At 43.7% G+C, this 26,332-nt stretch overlaps 2 protein-coding genes across 2 annotated transcripts in view; one reads left to right on the top strand and one right to left on the bottom strand.

The window, feature by feature from the left end:
- ADAMTS15 (ADAM metallopeptidase with thrombospondin type 1 motif 15) overlaps positions 1-16,635 on the top strand; it is a 42,793-nt gene extending 26,158 nt beyond the window's left edge. Inside the window, exons 3-9 of the mRNA XM_081961265.1 lie at positions 2,815-2,982; positions 5,306-5,589; positions 6,127-6,304; positions 7,029-7,210; positions 8,790-8,965; positions 9,717-12,499; positions 12,563-16,635. Of these exons, the coding sequence (XP_081817391.1) occupies positions 2,815-2,982; positions 5,306-5,589; positions 6,127-6,304; positions 7,029-7,210; positions 8,790-8,965; positions 9,717-10,500 (1,772 nt within the window). The 3' untranslated portion in view covers positions 10,501-12,499; positions 12,563-16,635. The remainder of the gene's footprint in view (positions 1-2,814; positions 2,983-5,305; positions 5,590-6,126; positions 6,305-7,028; positions 7,211-8,789; positions 8,966-9,716; positions 12,500-12,562) is intronic.
- The window catches only part of SNX19 (sorting nexin 19), a 395,229-nt gene that overhangs the window by 189,994 nt on the left and 178,903 nt on the right, over positions 1-26,332 (bottom strand). The gene's annotated exons all lie outside the window — the stretch shown is intronic.

Consider the following 26,332-nt stretch of genomic DNA (forward strand, 5'->3'; position numbering starts at 1 on the left):
AACGCCTTGGTTGTCATTTTAGAGAAGCAGAAAGAGGATTTGGAGTTTAGAGGACCAAATCATTCCAATTCAAAAGAACTCCCAAAATTAGAAGCAGTTTCACTGCAAATTAGATTCCGGTGGCTGGGATAGACCAGCTCACGGCAAGGCCCTTTGCTGTCCTTTAGGTTTGGTGGCACTTTTATCTGAGTGACCCATGCTGGATTAAATTCAGCTCCATTGTTTTGTTGTAGGACAACATCTTCACAGAGTCAGCTATCACCATCAGCAATAGATATAATGCAATGTCTGAATAAAGCCAACCAACCCGAAAATTGTGAAGACTGTACATTTTTCATTCTCCTGTCTCTAGGCCAGGGCTGTCCAATCGTGGCACTTTGGGCCAATCACAGGAGACTGTGAGTTTGAATCCCACTTTAGGCATGAAAGACAGCTGGATGACTTTGGGCCAATCACAGGGGGCTGTGAGTTCTAGTCCCACTTTAGGCATGAAAGACAGCTGGATGACTTTGGGCCAATCACAGGGGGCTGTGAGTTCTAGTCCCACCTTAGGCATGAAAGACAGCTGGATGACTTTGGGCCAATCACAGGGAGCTGTGAGTTCTAGTCCCACTTTAGGAATAAAAGACAGCTGGTGAGTTTGGTTCATTTACTCTCTCTCAGATCAACACTCAGTTGATCTGAAAAAAGGAAACCCTGCACTTGCGGAAAAACACAACAACAAGAAAAAAAGGGGGGCTCCAAAGGCAACTTCTCATTCCCAGTGAGAAGCAGAATACTGGGTGAAATAGTTTATCCCTTAATGTAGCAGGAGGACAGTCCATATTCTGAAATTACAATAAACAAATATCGTTCATTTCTGGCCTAGTTTAATTAGAAGTTCTCCTGCTAGTCCCTGTATGCCTGTGGCCTGCTTTCAGATGTTCCACCCAGAGTAGCTATGAGTTTGAATAACGAATTCTCTTTCTCTCTTCTCCTCCCTTGTTTCTCATTTTTTCCCCCTCAAGACATTCGAAAGGACAAGGATCTGCACACATAGTAAATGGTGTGAGTCTTGGCAAGGAAAACTGCTGGCTTGCAGGTCTTGCTGGCAGGAATTGCACGGGCTGCATCTGTTGTAAATCTATTGGCCTTTGAGGGACAACCTGATTAGAACACGAGAAGGAAGATGTTTGTGGATCTAGGAAAGGGAATGTTGACTACAACAGTTTTGCTGCAGGCCCTTGCAAAGCTGTATGCAACAGAGGTCACTTCTTCCATGGATTGTGGAAGAAAAAACAAAGGGGAGGCAGAGGACACAAATGAAACCTTGATAAAACCTCCAGACCCTGCCAAGTCCAACAGATTTGTCTAGTGGCCTGTTCAGGTCTTGATATCTCCTGTCCCTACTCTTTGCCTGGACAGCATAAAAGAGAGCTCTTTTTAAACCCTTTAATGACTCCTTCCATAATATACCGTATTTTTGGAGTATAAGATGCACCTTTGTCCCTCAAAGAAAGAGGCTGAAAATCTGGGTGCGTCTTATACACTGAATACAGCATTTTTTGCCTCCGAAAACCCAGCCCCCTTCACCAAAATGGCCATGCATAGCCTTTAAGAGGCTTCCGGAGTACTCCTGGGGGCTGGGGAGGACAGAAATGAGTTAAAAAACGGACCGTTTTTTGGCTCATTTTTGCCCCCCATCCCCCAGGAGCACTCTATAAGACTCCGAAAGGCTATGAATGCCCCGCCCTTTTTTGAAAAAAAAATGGGCCATTTTTGGGAGGTCTGCAGAATGCAAAAACTTTTTTAAAAATTTGCCTCTTCAAAACCTTGGTGCGTTTTATTCTCCGGTGCATCTTATACTCCAAAAAATACCGTATATGAATGGGTTGAATTTGGCAGTTGTTCAGAGAAGAAAATTGGTTTCATCCAGGGGTGTCAAAGTCAATTTCATTGAGGGGCACATCAGGGTTGTGTTTGACATTGGGGGGCTGGGGTGGGCATGGCCAGCTTGACATCATTCATATCGGTGGTGCCTATGATGGCCCGAGCACCCTGCCGGCAAAAACGGGCAACCCCTGCCAGCAAAAATGGAGCTTGGGAGGGCCGCCCTCCTGAGCTCCATTTTCACTGGCAGAGACACCCCAGGCCACTCCTTTGCTGTTTCCCTGCAGGCCAGATCTAAGCACTCCGTGGGCTGGATCTGACCCCCCCAGGCCTTGAGTTTGACATCCTTAGTTTAATCAATAACCAAATCAACCATGATCATAAACACAAGCACTGTTCTTGAATTAGTAAGGCTTAAGTTTACTCTTTACCAACTTCCTTTTTGCATAGAGAAAAAAAGGTTTCAGTAAGAGGAGACAAAGGGATGGCTCAGTGGCTAAGATGCTGAGCTTGTCGATCAGACAGGTTGGCAGTTTGGCGGTTTGAATCCCTCGTGCTGTGTAATGGAGTGAGCTTCCGTTACTTGTCCCAGCTTCGACCAACCTAGCAGTTCGAAAGCACGTAAAAAATGCAAAAAATAGGAACCTCCTTTGGTGGGAAGGTAACAGCATTTCGTGTGCCTTTGCCATTGAGTCATGCTGGCCACATGACCACGGAGATGTCATCGGGCGGCACTGGCTCTTCGGCTTTGAAACGGAGATGAGTACCTCCCCCTAGTGTCGGGAACTTCTAGCACATATGCATGAGGGGAACCTTTACCTTTTAAGAGGAGACAGCACTTGGGAAGGAAAAACAAACAGACACTTCTATTCATTGATAATTTTAATTCTCTGGAAGTGCCAGAATGGTGCCTGCAATTTTCAAACCATAACTCTCTCTTTCTAGGACATGTGTTCAACATGCCCCATGACAACGTGAAGGCTTGTGAAGAAGTCTTTGGTAAACTGAAGACCAACCATATGATGTCTCCCACTCTCATCCAAATTGACCGTATCAACCCATGGTCACCTTGTAGTACGGCCATCATCACTGACTTCCTGGACAGCGGACATGGTAAGGAGGGGAGAGGAGGTAGGTTCATGAAAGAGAGACAGGGGGTTAGAGACTATGGATGTGTGTCTGGAAACAGGCTGGTAAATAATACTCTTGTCACCAAAATGGGTCACAGTGGCTCAGGGGCTAAGATGCTGAGCTTGTCGATCAGAAAGGTCAGCAGTTCGACGGTTCGAATCCCTAGCACCGTGTAATGGAGTGAGCTCCCGTTACTAGTCCCAGCTTCTGCCAACCTAGCAGTTCAAAAGCATGTAAAAATGTGTTCCATGTGCCTTTGGCATTTAGACATGCTGGCCACATGACCATGGAGACGTCATTGGACAGCGCTGGCTCTTCGGCTTTGAAACTAGTCATGCATTTCCACATGTGCGTGGAGTGATTGTGGTTGTGTTTAAGAGTCTGACAGCCCAAGGATAGAAACCTATTTGTTTGGCTGGCTATGCTTTGATGTCTTCTGCCCAATGGTAATGCTGGAGCATCCCATCTCTGTGGGATTCTCCAAATCTTAAAGATGAGATCCATAAAATCACGAGCAGACACTGTAGTCAAGATATAATTTAGATACCTTTGTTCATGAGTAATGTATCTCCTATTGCAGTTCAGAGCTGGTGATGTAATACTTTTTCAGAGTGGTTCCATGTACTTTATTAAGCTGGGTTTTGTTCTAACAATGGTTTGTTAATAAGCCACAATGGGTTTACACTGAATGCAAAGCCATAGACCATGATTTATAAAACACTAGACACTGCTAAGCCAAAACTAGGCCAACCTCTTTAAGACTCAGGGTGATATGAGCCATAGTGGTGCAGTGGTTAGAATGCAGTACTGCAGGCTACTTATGCTGCCTGCCGGCTGCCTGCAGTTTGGCAGCTCAAATCTCACCAGGCTCAAGGTTGACTCAGCCTTCCTTCCTTCCAAGGTTGATAAAGTGACGACCCAGATTATTGGGAGGAAATATGCTGACTCAGAGAGGGCAGTAAAGCACTGTGAAGAGAGATCTTTTTGGAAAAAGAGAAGCAAAATCTTTCATCAAGATTTTTGTTAGCATCTCGGAGAGTTTCTGCACCTTTTTAACTCTTGATCTTATGCTATCAAGATGTTTATGTGACTCTACTCTTAGCAGAGTAGAGAAGTGAAGGCCCTTAGAGATGGTAAACCTTGAGGGTGTCGGAGGTTCTTAAAACCAGCTGTCTAGAAAAATAGAATAATCACCCCATCAAGCTGTTTTGGCTCACTCCTCTACTTTTACTAAACAATTTACACTCGGAAAGCTGTAAATCATTAGAAATGCGAAGGCTGAATCTAACTAGGAACACCCATTTTAGAAAGATCTGGAACTGTATGGCAGCAGGTCAACTGTACTCTTCCTGGCCTGAAGAATTTTTCTTTTTTTTTTTAAAAAAATGGGATTTATATCAGATTTCTGTGCCAACCTCCCACCTGTATAGTCAAATCAGTTTACAGTTTAAAGATGGGAATCCTAATTACCGTGCTTTCATCTCTGTCACTACTCTGTGACTAGTACCAGTAACAAAGAAAGAGAAATCATCCCGAAGAACCCTGGAATTGGCTGAACTGAGGCCATTTTTTTAATTTTCTTGCTTCAGTGCTGACACATACTGGAGCTGAGGTATAGGGAGGGGGGAGATAGAGATAGCTGGGGTGCTATATCAGGGGTAAAATGTTCTGAAGTCTGCTACCGCTTCGCTTTATGTGCATGTGCATTGCAGGTGCTAAGAAGCCTTTTCTGAGTCTGCAAAGGTATGTAGAACAGCGACCGGGGTTTTTTTTTTTGGGGGGGAGGGGGAAACTGGTAGTAAAAAATGCTTTAAAAAGTGTTTAAAAAGTTCTGACAGTCAGCTGTGCAACAACCAGCTGTGCCGCGTGATTTCTAGCGAATATAAATCGCACGGCTCAGCTGATGGTCACTACTGGTTCACCTGAACCGGTAGCATTTTGGGGTGAACTGGCCCAAACCGATAGCATTTCACCCCTGTGCTGTAGCCAAAACAAAATGCTTTCCCTTGGGAACCAAGGACATTGCCCTAGGTGTTCAGAAGGAGGAGACTGAGGTCATCTAGCAACTGGACTGTGTGCTGATTGGATCATGTGACTGAGGGTTTGGGGGAAGTGACAAACTTTCACTTTTAATTAGGTGAAAACCGTGGGAATTTTTATTGTCTGTTTTTACCAGATCTGTGTCAATGTGATATTTCCAGTAAAGCTATTCCTTGAGGACCTCACCTGCCTCGAAGTGTAAGTACTACTGCTATAGATAGTTTCCTTGGGATGACCTCTCATTGTATTCCTCTGTCTACTCCAGGTGATTGCCTCTTGGACCAACCCACCAAGCCCATCTCCTTGCCTCAAGAACTTCCCGGTTCCAGCTACAACCTCAATCAGCAGTGCGAGCTGGCCTTTGGCATTGGCTCCAAGCCTTGCCCATACATGCAATACTGCACCAAACTTTGGTGCACTGGGAAGGCTCGCGGTCACATCATGTGCCAGACCCGTCACTTCCCTTGGGCTGACGGCACCAGCTGCGGAGAAGGGAGGTTCTGCATGAAAGGTGCCTGTGTGGAGAGGCATAACATCAGTAAGTACCGGGTGAGTACTGTTGACTCTTCGTGTGGAGAACAGCCCAACGGCTGAGGTTCACCAAAGTCTATAGTTCAGGCCAGAGATACACTCTCGCATGCGCAAACAAACAGAAAAGAAGAATATGCTAAGTAGGCAACCCAACATAATTTGATCCAGGCATGAATTATGCAGAATTTAGAATTTTGGAAGCATCTAAATTAACTATGGTATTCCATGTGGATTTGGATAGTTGTACTCCTATTCTTCTGAGTCATTGCTGATTTGCTTTGTTATGGTTTGGTTTAATCCACTTAAGAAAATTGCAGAGATCTGCACGAGCAGTGAATTTAATTGCTTGTTAGTTTCCACAACGAGTCAGCTCTTTTGAAATGCTAGGGAGAAAAATGATCCCTCATTGGATGATTATTACAAATGCTGAAAAAGCATTGTCCGTGCATTTCATGGTCCTAGCTAGCCAATACATTGCGTTCCTTGAGGGGGAAAAAAAATAGGGATGGCATCTTTGTGAGTTTTGTATCTGCTCAGTTTTTTATGCCCTGACAGGTGGATGGCAACTGGGGGAAGTGGGCACCTTATGGATCCTGCTCAAGGACGTGTGGTGGAGGTGTCCAGTTGGCTAAACGTCAATGCAACAATCCCCCTCCAGCCAATGAAGGGAAGTATTGCGAAGGGGTTCGAGTTAAGTATCGTTCCTGCAGTTTGGATCCCTGTTTTGCTTCAGGTGAGATTTAATGGAGGTGCCAAATGCAGAACTGTCATGATGGGTGATCATTCCTTTGGAGGGGAGATCACGGCTAAACTAGGATTTGGTCCAGGAGTTAAGGCATCAGATTAGAAACCAGCTGATTTTTGAGCTCTAGTCCCACTTTAAATATGAAAGCCAGTTGGGTGATTTGGGCCAATCACCAGGAGATGGTGAGACTTTTAGCCAATCATCAGGAGACAGAGCTTTAGTCCAACCTAAAGCATGAAAGCTGGGTGGGTGACTTTGGGCCAATCACCAGGAGATGGTGAGACTTTTAGCCAATCGTCAGGAGACAGAATTTTAATCCCACTTTAAAGCATGAAAGCTGGCTGGGTGACTTTGTGCCAGTCACTCCCTCTCACCCCAAATCACTTGCAGAGTTGTTGTTGTGGGACAATAGGAGAAGGAAGGGGATATTAAGTGAGGCATTAGGCATGTTGTGAGTATTAGGTATGTGAGGAGGAAGGAGATATTAGATAACTCACCATCTTGAATTATTTATAAAAATAAAAGCAGGATAAAAATCTGGGCATTATGGAGAGAAAATGTTCAGCTGTGCTGGATTTCCTCCTCTGCTTATGTTGAAGTCCATATTTATGAACCCGTGCAATGTTGTCTGAAGATTCACTAGACAGTCCCTCTATTTGTGAGGGTAGGAACCAGCTCCTCAAAAACCATTTCTGAAACTGATTTCTCTTAGTTCCAGGGAAGAGTTTTCGGGAAGAACAATGTGAGGCTTTCAATGGCTACAACCACAGCACAAATCGGCTCACCGCCATTGTTTCTTGGGTCCCCAAATATTCCGGGGTGTCTCCCCGGGATAAGTGCAAACTCATCTGTCGAGCCAATGGAACTGGCTACTTTTATGTTTTAGCCCCAAAGGTAAACTGGATGATGATCTTCTTCTTCTTCTTCTTCTTCTTCTTCTTCTTCTTCTTCTTCTTCTTCTTCTTCTTCTTCTTCTTCTTCTTCTTCTTCTTCTTCTTCTTCTTCTTCTTCTTCTTCTTCTTCTTCTTCTTCTTCTTCTCCTCCTCCTCCTCCTCCTCCTCCTCCTCCTCTTCTTCCTCTCCTCCTCCTCCTCCTCCTCCTCCTCCTCCTCCTCCTCCTCCTCCTCCTCCTCCTCCTCCTCCTCCTCCTCCTCCTCCTCCTCCGTCTGTTGGATGGCAGCACGGACTTATGCCAAAGGCAATATGGTTGAAAAAAAGACACATCCATTGGATATCTTAACATGAAAGGAATGTATTTTAATAGACTTTCAATTTGGAGAAAAAGAGAAATTGTAAAGGGATATTTGTTGAAGGGCGATTGATTAAAGTTATTTAGATTTTTAATGGGAAGAGAGAAGTCCCATAATTTATGTACATTCAATGCTGACAAAGGATTACCTTCCCTTGTTCTTCATTTGGATTCATTAAACCTACAAATGTACTCAATGATAATACTACACTTCGGTTCACAATTATTTGTGTAATGTTTGCAATCACATTTTGCTTCCTTCCATGCAAATCAGAGCCTTGGTTTTTAATAGGAGCCATGGGCAACTCTGTGATAAAATACTTGGCTTACGGCCATCATTGAGCCTGGAATTACAATCATAAGTTGTTGCAGTTGTGACCAGACCTGATTTTTTGACATTTTTCCCCCAATGGCTCTTAAATGAACTGTGGCTATTAAATGAATGCCATGGTTGTAAAGCAGCTCAATTTTCCCAAGTGGTGCATTTTGCTAGAAACTCAAAGGAAATGCTGGAGACCAGCAAAAAACATAGCAAATTGCAGGGTAAGCCCATTGCCAAATTCCCATAATGCAGGGGTGTCCAAACTTGGGAACTTTAAGACTTGTGGACTTCAACTCCCAGAATTCCCCAGCCAGCATGGCTGGCTGGGGAATTCTGGGAATTGAAGTCCACAAGTCTTAAAGTTCCCAAGTTTGGACACCCCTGCCATAATGTGATCATTTGACCGGGAAGTGGGGTATGGGTATTTGTGAACATGAAAACAGATTGTTAAGTAGCTTTTTTAGGGGTGGTGGGGATAGGGATCCATCATAACTTTGAACAGTCATTACGTGACTGGATATAAGTCAAGCAATACCTGTGTTGCAATGCAGGTAGAATGCTACTCGGAATGATTTTGGTGGTTTTGAATCTTCATCCCTGTTCCGCTTCCAAGTGGTGTCCAAGAGCTCAGTAATATATTTTTTTAAAATCAAGATTCATGTACAGGTATTTGTCATACATAGCACTGCAGAATATTCAACCACGCAACCAAAGTCCTAGTGAAAAGCGGGGCAATTAGATTCTATGGGCAGAGCAAAGGATAACAGGTCCTTTGCTTGACCAGGGGCAGAGATGACTGATGACTACTTGTTTCCAAGACAAATTGGTATGGATCAATATTCCACCCTCTCTGGATTCGATTAAAGCAGCACTGGATTATAGTCTTATCTTTCTGATTTCCAGGTGGTGGACGGCACACAGTGTTCTCCAGACTCTAGCTCGCTATGCGTCCAGGGAAAATGTATCAAAGCTGGCTGCGATGGGAAACTTGGCTCCAAAAAGAAATTCGACAAGTGTGGCGTGTGTGGAGGAGACAACAAAAGCTGCAAGAAAGTTTCAGGCTTGTTCACCAAACCCATGTGAGTGAACTTTGGGTAGAGTCACCGAAAGGCCAGCTTAAAGACTGAATGGATCGAGCTAGACCAGTGGTCAGCAAGCTGCGGCTCGCGAGCCACATGCGGCTCTTTACACACTTTAATGCGGCTCTTCTGTGTGCCGGGCGCCCGCTCCCCTCCCTCCTCTCGGGCATTTCAAAACAAGCGCCCCTTTCCCTTTTTTCTTTTCGACCCACAATGATTAGGGAGGATCCTGAAGTCGGGCGGGGACGAGAAGCAAGGAGGAGGAGGAGGTCTCACAGCCAGATGCAGAGCAGGGCCTATCTACACTCATGCTCAGGTGGAGAGACAGCTATTTTTAGGGTTTGAGCTGAGCGAGGGGGAGGAGCAGCTGGGCCCTGTCCTAGATGCGAGTATGCACAGAGAAGGGTGGAGAGGAGGGCAATACAAGACTGAGGTTGGAGGCAACCGTTCATGCTCCAGAAGAATTCCCTCCAGCAGATCCCTTGCCAGGATTTCCTTGCCATTATCCAGGTTGGTCGGAACTCTTTGTGTTGGGATTCAAGTGCTAATTGAGGCTCCCTTCAGGGAACTCAGAGCCTGCTGCAGCTTGTGAATCACCTAAGGATGTGTGACCCACAGCTTTGTCAGTGAATGCCATGTATTCCTGCCTTTCTAAATAAAAAGGGGTAGGCTGTTGAGTGGGGCTCATGAAGGCTGCATCAGAACCCGTATTAATGTTTTGTTTTTCTTCTCCCTGTTGTCTTCCTTCTAGGCATGGCTACAACTTTGTGGTGCTCCTCCCAGCTGGTGCCTCCAGCATTGACATCCGTCAGAGAGGGTACAAGGGTCTGATTAGTGATGACAATTACTTGGCCTTGAAGAATGCACACGGCAAGTATCTTCTGAATGGACATTTCATTGTCTCCGCGGTGGAAAGGGACTTAATAGTCAAGGGCAGCGTGATTCGCTATAGTGGAACGAGTACAGCAGTGGAAAGCCTCCAAGCCTTTATGCCCATCCAGGAACCCCTGACGGTGGAAGTGCTATCAGTTGGGAAGATGACGCCTCCTCGAGTACGCTACTCCTTCTACTTGCCCAAAGAAAGCAAAGAGGACAAGTCTTCCTACCACCGTAAAGATGGGAAGCATCCTCCCGTCCTCAACAACAGTATTCTCAGCCTGTCCAACCGCCTGGACCTGGGTCAGCTGGATTACAAACGCCCTGCTTACAAGTGGGCTACCACCAACTGGGAAGACTGTTCGGTCACTTGCGGCAATGGTCTGCAGAAACGCATGGTGCTGTGTCGCGATGCCCTGGGCCAGATGGCCTCCTCTTGCGATGCCACTCAGAGGCCTGTTGACATCAGGATATGCGGAGATCCTTGCCCAACGTGGGAGGCGTCTCCCTGGTCCTCGTGCTCCAAAACTTGTGGCAGGGGGTTTAAAAGGCGCATACTGAGATGCACAGGGCGGGGTGGCACCCTGCTGCCCCGCGAACGCTGCAACCTCAGGAAGAAACCACAGGAGTTGGACTTTTGCACCCTGAGACCTTGCTGACCGGGCTGTCTCCACAACTGACCAAAGTCAAATGCGCTACTTTCTGACTTTCGGTTGATCAAGTGGCTGAAAGTGTAAAAAAAATGGCCTCTGGGGGGAGGGAATGGGATCCAGCTGAGTCGAAGGAGGTCCGTTACATAGTGCATTTTGACCAAGAACATTCTAAGAGGGGAGACGAAGAGTACCAATAAGAAGGGGGCTTGACAGAGGTTTTGACCATCTAGTCACTTAGTGGTAAAGCAGAAGTAAACAACTACCTCGAAATTGCCCAAACCTCCTAGAAGTTATCACCATTCAGCCATGTATTCTCTGGCCCTGAAGGAGAAGGCAAGGCCAGAAACTGAAAATCAGTACTATCTTGAGATGGACCAAAGATAAAGAAGGTGACTCCTTAGAGCCGTGGCTCTAAATCCTTTCCAAAATCGTAAAAAAAAAAGATCTAAAATATAAAAGGGGCCTCTTAGGACCACCCACCTCCTTCAACTCCTAGGGTTATAGTGGACCAGAAGGAAGTACCATTGAACCTAGAACGAAAGAATTGTAAGACTTCCATGAGTATAACATGGTACCCCTAAGAAAGTGATATCCTAGCTCAGATGGAATTGCAAGTCTCTAGACACACATGGGGTTCATACTTCCGTACAGGACTAATAACCAGTCACTGATTGGTAGCTACCAATTAACATTTTACGAGCAATGTGCATTTTAATGGTGCTGGACCAAATTGCCTCTGAAGGGTTGGCTTTGCCTGCTTCTTATGGTTCGTGCCAAGAGATCTACCATGTTGGGTAAGGTGGAGCTGCATCTTATTTTCCTGTTCCTTAGTTTGAACAGGGATGCCTCTTTCGACTTTTCTTCCCTGCTTTTGTTATTTAAGGCCACATATTCTCCAGGGTCACTGTTTCATGTTAGAATTCTCCAATCCAGAATACATCTGCAAAATACATGCAAACACCTGAACATTGGAGTTTGGATTCAGGCCAGGCTAACTTTTTATGAAAATAAAAAATGAAAAGGGGATGAACTTAATGCTCCCAGAATGATTCTGCTGGAGCACTTGAACATGATCAGAAAGCAAGAGAGAAAGTATTGTTGTAACTAATACCCAACTAATCAAGGAGAGAAGCAACTTAGAACGGAGGAGAAATTTCCTGACAATTAGAACAATTAATCAGTGGAACAACTTGCCTCCAGAAGTTGTGAATGCTCCAACACTGGAGGGTTTAAAGAAAAGATTGGCTATCCATTTGTCTGAAATGGTATAGGGCTTCTTGCATGAGCAGGGGGTTAGACTAGAAGACCTCTAAGGTCCCTTCCAACTCTTGTTATTGTGTTAGATTGAGCAACAGTCTTATCTGTAATACGGAGGCATCCTCTGTTGTCCTGCGCTGAGGACCTATTATGGTGGTATCGCACCTTAATGTTTTCTATATAAATTCTATACACTAAAATTGAATTGTTGGAAATAGCTATTGTTTTTCCACCTGAGGGCATGTAAAAAAATATAGTTCCCATCTCATGAAAAGCAGAATATTCCTGAATATTATAGATAGCTTCAAGTGTAGTATTTGGTTCGTACCTTCCCATTAGATAGACCAGGTGGGAATGCAATCCTATGGCTCATCCTAAGGCAAAGCAGGGCAGGACAAACGATACATGAAATAAAACACTATCCAGAGTCAAGGTCCTTGATTTCATAATCTAGGGTTTTGGTTTAGGATGCAGTTTCTACATCTTTCTTTGGAAACACTGGACAATATTTTTAGGCCAGGGGTCGGCAACCTTATATACTCAAAGAGCCACAAAGGTCCTAACCGGAAGCCCCCCATTCAATTCTGGAGCCGACCGGAAGTCCGGTTCCCCCACCATAGAGTCTCCTCCTAGCGTGACATCCTTTTTCTTCTGCCATACAGAAGTCCGGTTCCCCCACCATAGAGTCTCTTCCTAGCGTGACATCCTTTTTCCTCTGCCAAACAGAAGTCTCGTTCCCCACCATAGAGTCTCCTCCTAGCGTGACATCCTTTTTCCTCTGCTAAACAGAAGTCTGATTCCCCCACCATAGAGTCTTCTAGCACAGCGTCCTTTTTCCTTTTATCGACTGGCGACAGGGAGCCGCACAGAGGGATGAAAGAGCCACATGCGGCTCCAGAGCCACGGCTTGCTGACCCCTGTCTTAGGCAGATGCTGGAATTTCTTACAGCAATCATTATACTAGCCTTTGTCAGTCTAAGAACGAATGAATAGGCAAACAACATGCCATTCCTACTGTCTGCAGGTGAAAACAGCTGTTGGCAATGCTGTGGAAGACAGTCCAATTTCCATAGCATTGTATGAAAGAGAACTGACATGTCTTATGTTTTTGTGTCAGTGATCATTCTTTTACAAGTGCTTTCCATGCCTTCCAAGTGGGTTTAAATTGTGGGGTAAAATGCATGGCAGCTTTGAGGTACAGATGCCCTAGGAAACCTTCCGGAGAAAGCCACTACCACGGACGATCAAATAACATGAACAAGTCCTAGGATGGAAGAACTTTGGCCTTAAGAGTTTCCACCCCTTCATGTTTTGCTCCTGGATTTATTTCAAGGGATGCCTGAGTCTTGATGGCTGCCACCCATCACTGCTCCTTTTCCCACTTCCTTTGGCTGCAGAAGTTGGGTTTGATATCTGTGGATTCTGTAATAATTGTCAGCATCCCCCACCCCAAAATGCAGACTTTGAAGTCTGGAGTAGAAATAAAAGCCAAAGTCTTCGGTGCTCTCAAATGTGTATCTTGGTGAAAGACCAGTTATCCTAGAGCAGGGGTGTCAAACTCAAAGCCCGGGGCCTATGGATCTGGCCCATGGGGCTGCCCTGGAAACAGCAAAGGACTGGCCTGCAGTGCTTCTGCCTGTGAAATGGGCTCCCGAGCTCCATTTTCACTGGCAGAGGGTTGCATGGAAGCCATGGCAGCCACAAATGGACTTCGGGAACCCGTTTTCACTGGTAGAGTGCTCGGGCCACCACAGGCATCCCAGACAGAAGTGATGTCGAGCTGGCCACGCCCCCCCTGGCCTGCCCCCCCCCCAATGAGGTCAAACACAAACCCTGATGCAGTCTGCAATAACATTGAGTTTGACATCCCTGTCCTAGGGCTTCTAAGACTTTACATTCTTCCTCCAGATTTTTCATGCCTTCCCCCGAAATAATCACAGGCTTCTTTTCTGCCGCATGTAGCAAAGAGAGGAACTTGGTTTTTTTTTTCCCCGAAATGGTGCTTCGGATATGAGGTTTTTTTGTTCTATTTTTGAATAGGATTTCTATTTACAAAAAAAAAAAAAAAAAAAAAGGACCGTTCCTCTCTCAACTTCAAGAATGTTTACAGGGTTTTCTTTGTTTTTAAAAATGTGTTATACTCACAAAACCACGAGCAAAGATGACGGGGGCTTATGTTCCATGAAGCCATATCCGGACCTGTTGAAATGGCTCCATGGAAACCTACACACACACACACACACACACACACACACACACACACACACACACACAGAGAGAGAGAGAGAGAGAGAGAGAGAGAGAGAGAGAGAGAGAGAGAGACATACATACATACATACAGTACATACATACATATTTAGAGGAAGAGAATTAGACCTTTGATGGGAAGGCTTCTCCTGACCTTGAGATGGTAGGAAGAAGAATTATGAAGATTCATTGGCCAATAGCGTAGTGTGTAGAATGCTAAGTTTTCTGGACTGGAGAGAATTGTTTTTGTTGTCCTTCGTCTCTAGCAGTACTGTAATGCCAAGGTGCTTTCACTGCTGTTATTTCTAGACTTTTGTATAGAATTTAGTTAATGAAGTTCTGAAAGGCTCTAAAATAAATCTGATGAGTCCAAACCAGAAATTCCTCATGCTTCCAACACATAATTTTATTTGAAAGCTTTCCTATCGAAAATATCAACCCTGTTACGTTTAAGAAGTTCTTTGATATTTTATCAATTTCATTATCATTTTCAGAGTGAATTCAGCTACTTTTTAAAAAGTTAACTATCTGATTTTACTCAAAAAAAATGTGGCATGTATTTGAGCAAGATTGCCATTGGTGCACTTCATTGCTCTTGTTTGCCTCTGCCCCCAGTTTTTTTTGACAGCTAACCTAGTATAAACAACAACAACAACAACAACAACAACAACAACAACAACAATAATATATGCTTTTTTGGTATGGATAGGTCCTTGAGTAGGTTAATAATTCCAGCACGTCTCTAGAGATGAGAAATTCCAGAAAGTGCGATCTGTCCGCTGCAAACGTCGCTAAATAGGAAAGTTAAGTTGTGTAACAGGTTGGCTTTAGAACCCATTTTGGAGCCTTTAAAAAAAAATTATGTAGATGTCACTTGTCAAATTTGCAGCTGGTCTTGGTCACCATTACTTGGTTTTCCAATTGGCTCGTGGGGAATAATCAATCATGGCCTGTCTCTATGTGTCATGCTGGTTATGACACACTTCCATATTCGAAGGAAGCATGAGTCACTGAATATTTATGGGAACATGGGGCTGTGGAACCAGTTGGGTGATGGACATGTTCCAGTATGGCTGTTCTGAGGCGCTGCATGTCAGATGCTAAAGAACAATGTCAAAGATTTCTGAGGCCTAACTAATCTTCCAGATAGATGTATTGGCTCCCGCCAGCTCATAAAAATTCACACTTCCTCTTATTGTCAGGTCAGTTTCTGGTTTTGATTACACCACAAGCTTTTGTCCATTTAAATTTTTTTTACGATCCTGCCAAGGCTTTCTCTAAGCGATTCCGGAGCCGGTAGGGTAAAGAGACATTATGAAATCCATCGCTCCCATTTATTTAGAGAAAAGGGGATGACTAAATCCATTTAATTCTATGGTGTACGATTATCTACGTCTCTGAGGAAAGCAAACGACAGACAGTGGAAGGCGACCGTCTTCCGCCTATAAATATGGCGTGCGTATTTGTGTTTGTGTGTATGTGAACGGTTTAAGAATCCTAGGAATTGTAGTTTGGCAAGGAGAATGAGAAATGTCAGTAAAACGTTACAGTTCTCGACACAAACAGCTATGTTTCCCAAGTTCCCTTGGGGAGAAGAAACAGCTGTTCAACTAATTTAGGTTTCTGGTTATGTCCACCAGCTCAAATGTTTTGTCTTTCCTTGTCCCAAAAGCTTTGCAGATGTGTGTTTATTTAGGGGGGGGGGAGGTTCAAATGCTAAACGATTTCTTCACACATATATATCTGAAACACGATGTAATTATTGTTTGCAGAGGCATCTTGTTTCTTTCTTTAGATTGATAAATGGGTCAGTGTCAAAGATTTTGTGCTCTTGTTACTCATCTAACAAAAACGTAGATATCTATTTTCCCTGGTTAAGATGAGTTGTGATTACATTCCATTGTGGAAATCCTCAGTCATCCAGGTCATGGTTGTCCCAAAGGTGCTTTTTTTCAAAAGGCAACTGAACTTTGTTTTTTTCCCCCCCTTGAAGACATTTTGCTTCTCATCCAAGAAGCTTCTTCAATTCCGACTTGAACTGAAGAAGCTTCTTGGATAAGAAGCGAAATGTCTTCAAGGAAAAAAAAAGTCCAGTTGCCTTTTAAAGAAAGCATCTTTGGGACATTCCATTCCGTTGAATTCTGAAATTTGGAATTGGAGAGTCTTAGACTTGTCCAAAGAGTTTCAGAATATCTTAAATATATATAAAAAAGGAGGGAATATCCTACAATACATCGGGAATGCAAATGTAGATTAAGCGCAGACCTCAAGCAGAATGTTGATTCCCTGAAGATGGATCTGATTGGATGTTTTTTCAAGATTTCTCCTCCCCCTTTATTCATGGATTGGCCTATCATGTTTCTCAGAGCCTTGCCTTAAACTTTTCACTTCCACAACAGTTGAGTTTCGTAAACTATACAGCACTGAAGTCCTTGTTTTGGATCTAGTGACATTGGGGGAAAGAAGGGCTTTTAATTGTATGTGGGTTTTTAATAGTTCTTTTGCAAAATATACAGCAAAAGGATGGAAATGCCTATGGTACTGGGTGCTTGGTGTATACCATGTATACTATATGTCAGTTTTCTGCTATTTGTGTGTCAGTGGCAAACCTGAAATAAAAATGGTTAAATATTTAAAGAGTTTTTGTCTTTTGTGATACGATTTGAATCCTGGTTTCAATAATCCCATCAGCTTTAAGTTGTAATATGAACTTATTACTCAACTTACGAAAGTTATTTTCAGTCTACTGGAGGAAGGATGGAGTCACAAGGGGTCTGGTAACCCTTTTTTTAAAGTAATAAATTTTTATTAAAAGGCATTTCGCTTCCAGGAAATTGTGAGTTCTAGTCCTGCCTTAGGCACGAAGCCAGGTAAGTGATCTGGGGCCAGTCACTACCTTTCAGCTGTGGGAAGGAGGCAATGTCAAACTCCTTCTCAAAAACCTTACCAAGAAAACATCTGGGAGTAGGTCCAGGCAGTTGCCAGAAGTCAAATCTGACTTGAAGACTCTCTCCTTGTTGCAAATCTAGTGGATCTATGTAGCTCTGTGGACCAAGGTGTAGGATACCATGTGTCATATCAAAAGCCCTTCTGTTGGATTGGGTAATGGCAGGGGTGTCCAAACTTGGCAACTTTAAGACTTGTGGACTTCAACTCCCAGAATTCCCCAGCCAGCTCTGGCTGGGGAATTCTGGGAGTTGAAGTCCACAAGTCTTAAAGTTGCCAAGTTTGGACACCCCTGGGTAATGGATAAGTACACACAGGCTTAACGGTAACAAAAGCTCTTTATTAAGTACAACAAGTGAGAACAATTCAGCGAAGGTTGAGTCTGACAGCAGCCCTTTTAAAGGGAGCCGTCAGACCCTCCGACCAATAGGATTAAACCTCTGTTCCCGCTGGAACAGAGGACCTTGGTGGAAACCACTGTAGTTAGAACAAGTATCTAACACCTTCTATTCATTCAGTGGACTGCCAATGGTCCATTTCTTCTGATGATAAATATTTAATTATTAAAAATTTTAATTTTTTTAAAAAATGTTGAACGATGTTGAATAGAAATGCTCTAAATGTATAAATGATCCTGATTGATGCTAAAACTGTATAAGGAGATACTGAAAAATGGAAGAACGAAGGATGGAACTTTGATTTAATTAAGGAAATATGAACCACAAAATAGGTGGAAACACATGTTTGAATATTCTAGCGATATGAAAGGGGGAAAAACTTAGAATAGGGATAGAAGATAGTGGGGGAACATTAATAATTATATATTGATATGTTAAGATAAATAAAAGGACAGAAAGATGGTTCAGAAAGGGTGATAATAAAAGACATGTATAAATAATATGTAACAATGGAAATGAAATGAATTATTTACTGCAGGAATAATAAGACTATGTTTATGGGTACTGAAATGTACGTTACCCAGTTACCACACCATTCACGCAGTGATATGTATAAACAATATAAAAAATATAAAAAATTATTTAAAAAATGTTGAAAGGCTGTCATGGACATATAACGACTAGCATTGGGCTTCCTTCCCTTCCCTTCCCTTCCCTTCCCTTCCCTTCCCTTCAAAGAAGTCTTTGAAATCAAGATAAATTTATAGATCTTTTTTAAAAAATACAAATACATAAAGGTAAAGTTTTCCATGTCCAGTTGTGGAAGCCAGTGTTGTCCAAAGACATTTTCTATGGTCAAGTGTCTAGCATAACTATATGCCAAAGGTACACAAGAATGATTTTACCTTCCCAGCAAATTGGTACCTATTAATCTACTCGCATTTGCATGCTTCCAAACTACTAGATGAACATATGGTGGACGCAGTGGTTAGAATGCAGTACTGCAGGCTACTTCTGCTGCCTGCTGGTTTCCTGCAATTTGGCAGTTCGAATCTCATCAGGCTCAAGGCTGACTCAGCTTTCCATCCTTCCAAGGTCAGTAAAATGGGGACCCAGATTGTTTGGGGCAAAATATGCTGACTCTGTAAACCACTTAGAGAGGTCTGTAAAGCGCTGTGAAGCGGTATATAAGTCTAAATGCTATTGCTATACTACATACATATGCACAGAGGTGGCTCAGTGGCTAAGACACTGAGCTTGTGGATCAGAAGGTCAACAGGTAATGGAGTGAGTTCCTGTTACTTGTCCCAGCTTCTGCCAACCTAGCAGTTCAAAAGCATGTAAAAATGCAAGTAGAAAAACAGGGACCACCTTTGGTGGGAAGGTAACAGTGTTCCATGCACCCACGGCATTTAGTCATGCCGGCCACATGACCACGGAGAAGTCTTCAGACAGTGCTGGCTCTTCGGCTTTGAAACGGAGATGAACACTGCTCCCTAGAGTCTGGAACGACTAGCACATATGTGCGAGGGGAGCCTTTACCTTTATCCATATACACATGTATGCTTATATGCATGCACATATAAATACCCACACACATGTATATGAAATAGTTGCTTGAAGAGCATGATGGCATTGAGAAAGCATCTGAGACCTGGCAGCTCTTTGGGATGAACTCACTAATTAAAAGTCTTTCCAGGAGGATCTTACAGGAAAATGACACCATTAACTATCAGTAGAGAAGATAGAGCAACCACAGCAGAATTCAACTCCTCCACCCCTGAGTTGTATTGGAGGCATTGCGAAGTGAACCAATCCAGATTCCTTCCATTTTTAACCCCAGGATGCCTTGCGTGACTTCATCCGTTCGTTCGAAGTCCTTATCAGGGCCAACCTTGAAACTAAATGTGCAGCCTACCCCTTGTGGCTCCCCCCTCCCTCTTTTGTTCAATTGTCTCAAATGTGTCTCTAGTGAGAGGGTTGTTGAAAGAAAAATAAAACTCGTGCCAGGACATATTGTTCTCCTGACTGATTCCAAAGAAATAAAGAAGAGGTTATCATATCATGATTTTTTTTTCCTGGCAACTTGGTCCACTTCTAAATTTGGCTGGAAAAAACCACATTTGTGTAAAGGTGTTATCCTTATTTTCAATCATAGCCCTCTCTACCAAACTTTCCAAGGCTAAAACCCAGAAAACAATGGATGGATTTTTGAATTCTACCAAAAATAAACCCGTTCCTCTTGACGCTCCATTTTATTGAGACAACTGGTTTGATGAAAAACACACGGCTCAGACTTTGCGCCAAGCGCTACGAAGAGGGATGCACTGTGGTAGCAAAAGGATGTGTGCCACAGACGTAAATGGTTCCAGCCTCGAACCTGGCACTGTCTATTAAAATGTGACAAGGCTGAGAAGAATCCTGGAGACGAATATTCATCTGGCCAGACGCTTGTGGAGTAGACAACTTGAATCTTAATCTAAGTAAGATGATCAGTTCTGGGCTGCAAACCTCAGATCAGTCACTAGTGTCATCCTTCTGAGTAATGAACTCGGGGAAGTAAGGACTCTGGCACTTCGTTCAGGTTCAAGAGATCCATAGGTGAAATGCTACTGGTTCAAACCAGTTCACCCAAACTGGTAGCAAAGACGCCAGCTGTTCACCTGAACCGGTAATCAAAAAAATTGCTACAGGTTCGGGTGAACCGTTTTTTCCGACGATCAGCTGTGCTGCATAATTTATATTAGCTAGAAAGCAGGATTTCCTGCTTTCTAGCTAATCTAAATTGCTTGGCACAGCGGATTCCCCTCCCTCGCTGTTCACTAACCTCGCTGTTCGTTTACTCACTTGCCAGGTGTGCTCGGTACTAGACTCCGCCCACCCACCCAGATGTTATTTTTGATGCTCTGCACATGTGCACTCTCACATTGCTACCGAACTGGTAGCAAAGATAAGTGGATTTCACCCCTGAGAAGATCCTTCATTGCGGATACCATATTGGCACTTGGAAAGGTGAAGCTAGCTCTAAATTATTCTCACACTTAGGGATAGTTAAAAGAATAAGACCTCCTCACCCCTCACCCCCCTTTGTCTCTCAGGTCACATGGGCCAATCAGTCCAGGTGTAGGTTCCCACTCAACTTCAACAAGTGTCCGTTGAAATGACCTTGGGTCACACACCGGTTGGTAGATATTATGGCTAACCAGCCGAGGCACCACATTTCTGAGTCCCCCTGCCATGCTCTTCCCCTTGAACCTTGAATGGCAACCAAGAAACGAAGCAGAAGCATGGCTTCAGCTGAAGTCGTTTTGCAGGTTGACAGCTAGAGGGCAACAGAGTCGAGTTGTTGGTGCCTCTTTGCTGCCATCTAATAGTCACCTAGAGTTTTGCAGCCCACATAGGGTGGACCAAGAAGTCAGCTGTGATAACCTCTTAGTATATAGATAATAGCAAAGGCTTTGATCAGCCCTTGAAACAAGTTTAGAAAGCCATAACCTATTTCCCCATAAATACTGATGATGTTTCCTAACATCTGCAAGACAACAACCAAGCACAGAGAGCACCAAGGACCCCATACATACTGTCATACTCAAAATTAATAGCATCTGTGTCCTTACTCTGAACAATGGAAACATTTGGTCTACCAGCCTGTCTATGCTTTGAGATTCTTTCAGCATAGTTGTTGTTGTTAGTTGCAAAGTTTTTGTTTGTCCCATCACGACCGCATGGACAACTTTCCTCCAGGCCTTCCTGTCCCCAACCATCCCCCAGAGTCAATTTTAGTGCACGATGACAGCTTCGGTGACTCCATCCCGCCATCTCATTCTCTGTCGTCCCCTCCTTCTTTTGCCCTCCATCATTCCCAGCATGAGGCTCTTCACCAGTGAGTCCTTCCTTCTCATTAGATGGTCAAAGTATTTGAGTTTCCTCTTCAGGATCTGGCCTTCTAAAGAGCAGTCAGGGTTGATCTCCTCTAGGACTGACTGTTGGATCACCTTGCAGTCCAAGGGACTCGCAGGAGTCTTCTCCAGCACCATCGTTCAAAGGCCTCCATTCTTTGGCACTCAGCCTTTCTTATGGTCCAACCTTCACAGCCATCCATTGCAACTGGGAAAACCATAGCCCACTTTTGTTGGCAGGGTGATGTCTCTGCTTTTTAATATGCTGTCTAGATTTGCCATAGCTTTCCTCACCAGGAGCAAGCCCATTTTAATTTCTTGGCTGCAGTCCCCATCTGCGGGGACCTTCAGCCTAGAGAGCCTTCTAATTCAGCGCTATACATTTTTAATTTTTTCATCTTTAGATGGCCCATCCAGCTTTCTCCTTCAAAGAATAAAAGACGCAGGGCGCAGTTTCGCTTGGGCTCTCCGCAGCACACTCAACTTCTTGTGGTCCAAAGCAAAACAGAATAATTGCCAGTGTCACCCCTTAATAAGGGCAGGCTCTCGAAAGAATGGAGTGACAGACAGACAGACAAGAAGGGCTGGGTAGGAGGACTGCCTCTAAGGCAAAGGAATCCAGCGGATGGGAAAAAAGGAAGGAGAACAATGGGAGATGTGGGTGGTCTCCCAACCCTCCAAGGCTCAGGGCTGCTGAGTAGGAGAGGGCTATAACGAAAGGAAGAGTGATTTTCTGGGAGGGCTGTTTTGTAAAAAAAAAAAAAAAGCCAACCCAAACAGCTGACTGGCAGTTTTGCAGTTGGTTCAAAAGAAGCTAGTTAGGCTTAAGGGTAAAATGCGATGATCGTCTCCTTTATGAGTATGTGTACTAGAACTCTCTTCAGTTCCAAAACATGTTTTTGTTATTGCTTTAAGCACTGCTAATTTCCACAGCATCTGCCCTGGGCAGACACGAGATGGTCTGGGGTTCATTGTGGGTTAGTTGGACAATAATGAAAGCTTGGCATTTTTTTCCCCTCCCATCCCCACCCTAATTCAGGCCCACATTTTTCCCATGCCTGTTTGTTAATTGGGGTTTTCTGATATTCCGGTATTGCCTGTTGATTTCTTCCTGGGCTTATGGATACTGCTAGATGGGCAGGTGGAACCCAAATCCAGGAAATCCCACTACCCACATTTTAAACAGAGTTGGAAGGGACCTTGTAGGTCATCTAGTCCAAGCCCACACCCAAGCACGAGACCCTACACCATTTCTGACAAATGGCAGTCCAATCTCTTCTTGAAAGCCTCCAGTGATGAAGCTCGCACAACTTCTGAAGGCAACTTCTGTTCCATTGGTTGATTGTTCTCACTGTCAGAAAATTTCTCCTTATTTCCAGGTTGAATCTCTACTTGCTCAGTTTCCATCCATTATTTCTTGTCTGGCCTTCAGGTGCTTTGGAAAACAGGTTGACCCTCCTCCTCTCTGTGGCAGCCCCTCAAATATTGGAAGACTGCTATCATTTCTCCCCTGGTCCTTCTCTTCACCGGACTAGCCATGCCCAGTTCCTGTAACCATTCTTCATATGTTTGGTTAATTATGGCCCTAACTGGACTTGGAAACTTTCCCAATTGTAATTCTTGGCACCATATCCTCCCATTTGGATCACTGCGACACATTCTATAGAAAATCTCCCAGAACCTTTATTTCATCCAGAATGTGCTAGTAACGTGTGTGTGTGTGTGTGTGTGTGTGTGTTTGTGTATGTATGTATGTATGTATGTATGTATGTATGTATGTATGTATGTATGTATGTATGTATGTATTTGTGTTACAACCCCTGGTATCCCCTTTATTTATTTATCAGCACAAATACAACATCTTATATATATATATATATATATATATATATATATATATATATATATATATATATATATATATATATATATATATATGTGTGTGTGTGTGTGTGTGTGTGTGTGTGTGTGTGTGTGTGTGTGTACACACACACACACACACACACATATATATCCTAATATTTTTTTCCTAATTCTTTTTATCCTAATATTTTCTTTAATGTATTGATCAATGTTATAAATTCCCAACAGTTTCCAATTGTGGTGCGGGATAAATGTAATACATGAATAGACAAATTGGAGCAAATTTATGTTTAATTGTATCAAAGCTGTCTTGTAAAAAGCATTCTAGTAATAAAGATACACTGTCTTGCAAATTAGTTCAACGCATACAGATCAAATAACTGGATGTGCAATTATTCACATAATTATACAGATAATTATACACAAGGCTTAATTTTTTACATGTTTTAGCCAGATGTAAAAAGAAAAGGACTAAGTAATGACCCCTCACTTCCACATCAAAAGATAACGATGGAGCCCTGTACTGTCATACCTTTTCCACAATTAACTGTAAATCCTGAGTTCCATTTTGGAAACCAGTGTGGGGAAAAAACTTGCTCAGAAATTTGGAAGTCAGGAGTCTCATGAACATTCTCCAAAGGTTGGTGCTCAAAGTTCATTTCAATAACATGAGGGATCTGGCTGTCATAGGGTTGACTCTAGATGTAATCTTTTCTTTTCTCTTCTCTTCTCTTCTCTTCTCTTCTCTTCTCTTCTCTTCTCTTCTCTTCTCTTTCTTTTCCTTTCCTTTCCTTACCTTTCCTTTCCTTTTCCTTTTCTTTTTTCTTTCCCACTCTCCCTTTTTTCCTTTCCTTTCTCCTTTCTTTTCCTCTCTCCTCTCCTCCTCTCTGCTCTTTTTTTCCTTTTCTACTTTTTATAAAATGTATTGGCCACTACTTACCATAGGGTAACTCTGGGTGGCTAGGAGCCATAAAGAGATGTCTATACATATACAATTAAAAGATAAATAATTAAAACCAGGCATTAAAACCTAAGGACACCAGGGGAGGGTGGGGGTGAAGTGGGGTCAGATGGGATCTGTTATTACTCAATCAACCATCTCCATTGGGGCCCCAAGCCAACTGAGTGGGATGAGCCGCAATGTAGAGAAAAATAAAGTCTTACAGTTAGGTAAGAAAAACCAAAAGTATAAATATAGACTGGGTCAATCCAGGCTTAATAGCAGTGAGTGTGAGAGGGAGTCTTAATGGACAAGCAATTAAATATGAGGCAACAGTGTGCGGCAGCAGCCAAAAAAACCAGTGCAATCCTAAATTGCATTAACAGAAGGATACAATCAAGATCAAGGGAGATACTAATACCACTCTATAAAGCCTTAGTATGACCACACCTAGAATACTGCATCCACCATTGGTCAACACACTTAAAAAATATGTTGAGACCAGGAATAGGTTTCTACCGGCATCGGTAACAGTTCGCACATGTGTTGTTCATTGTAAATGCATGAAGATCATGAAAAACAAATAAAAAACATGCCAGCAATAGCAGCGAACACCGGGAAATTGGTTCGGGGGCATGGCCAGCCTGGGTCGCTGCCGGTTCTGTGACCCAGGCCAAATTACCACTACTGGTTCACCCGAACCAGTGCAAACCAGTAGAAACCCACCTCTGGTTGAGACTCTAGAAAGAGTGCAAGAGAAGAACAACCAAGATGATTAGGGGACTGGAGGCCAAAACATAGGATGAACAGTTGCAGGAACTGGGCATGGCTAGTCTAGTGAAGAGAAGGACCAGGGGCGACATGATAGCAGTCTTCTAATATTTAAGGGGCTGACAGAAAGGAGCATGCTTTTGGTCTTAGATCTTTTCCTGGGAAATTCACGTGGACTTTTGCATTCCCCCCCCCCCCCATGCATGCTATTCCCTCTCATGCATTCCTCCACGGGTGTTGTACTGCGATGAGAAAAAAGTGGCATTGGAATTCATTCCTAGTAAGGATAACATATAGGCCCAGAAGCCTGGCATGAAAAATTTAACTGGCGGTTGGCTTAAAATCAAAAGAGAATTTAAACATGTTTTGCAAGCTCTTCAACATGCACCGCATTCCTTCCTAACGGTCCCATCTCTCTTTTCTTCCCTTTTTATCCCAGCTTTCATTTCTTCGGCCTCTTATTTTCTGCAGCCTTCTCAGACAAAAAGGCTATTTCCGTTCCAGTTTCTGAGGTTATTCAATCCAAGAATGCATTGTTCAAAACAAGAGATTTACCAGGAATGGCACTGAAGACGTTTTGTAAACAGATGTGTCAGTTGTGTGTAGTTTTGGAAACGACGGTGCTTTCAGTTTTTCTGGGAAAGAAGGAGATAATGACTTGGCTTGTAAGAAAGAAACTTTTTTGGCAAGTATTGCTAAGCAGGTTAAATTGACCCCAAACAGCTGTTTCCTGTGATTTCAACATCTTTCGTGCCACCCTGATTCTTAACGGCTATAACTATGCATATCAGTGGTGGGTTGCAGGCCATACGCCCCGGTACGGGCATACTGGAGCCTGCCCAGAGCACCGGGTACCATTCCGGTATGGTGCTCCAGAGGGCCCACTTGCCCACCCGCGCTCCTTACCTGTCTTTAAACTCTTCGGCACTTCCCTGCACGCACACGGCACGTACAGCACCTGTGCGATGCTCCGCCGAGCAGCTGGAATGTTGCGGAGGCTTGCAGAGGCACCACTGGATGGTAAGATGCATGCGTGCGCTGTACATGTTCATGTGGATGATGCAGGGCCCCGTTGCAACCATAGCGGTTGCGACGGTGTCCGGAACCCACCACTGATGTATATATATATAGAATGCTGTGTTATTAATCACTTCTTGCTTCTATGTTATGTTAGATGCTGAGCTTGTCGATCAGAAAGGTTGGCAGTTGGGCGGTTCGAATCCCTAGCGCCGCATAATCGACTGAGCTCCCGATATTTGTCCCAGCTTCTGCCAACCCAGCAGTTTGAAAACATGTAAAAAATGCAAGTAGAAAAATAGGAACTACCTTTGGTGGGAAGGTAACAGCGCTCCATGTGCCTTCAGCATTTAGTCATGCCGGCCATATGGCCACAGAGACGTCTTAGGAAGCGCTGGCTCTTCGGCTTTGAAACGGAGATGAGCATTGCCCCTAGAGTTGGGAACGACTAGCACATATGTGTGAGGGGCACCTTTACCTTTACCTTATAGGAGGCTGTG

This window comes from Natrix helvetica, assembly GCF_964273705.1.
Source record: "Natrix helvetica genome assembly, chromosome: 8".
In the NCBI taxonomy this organism is placed as follows: Eukaryota; Metazoa; Chordata; class Lepidosauria; order Squamata; family Natricidae; genus Natrix; species Natrix helvetica.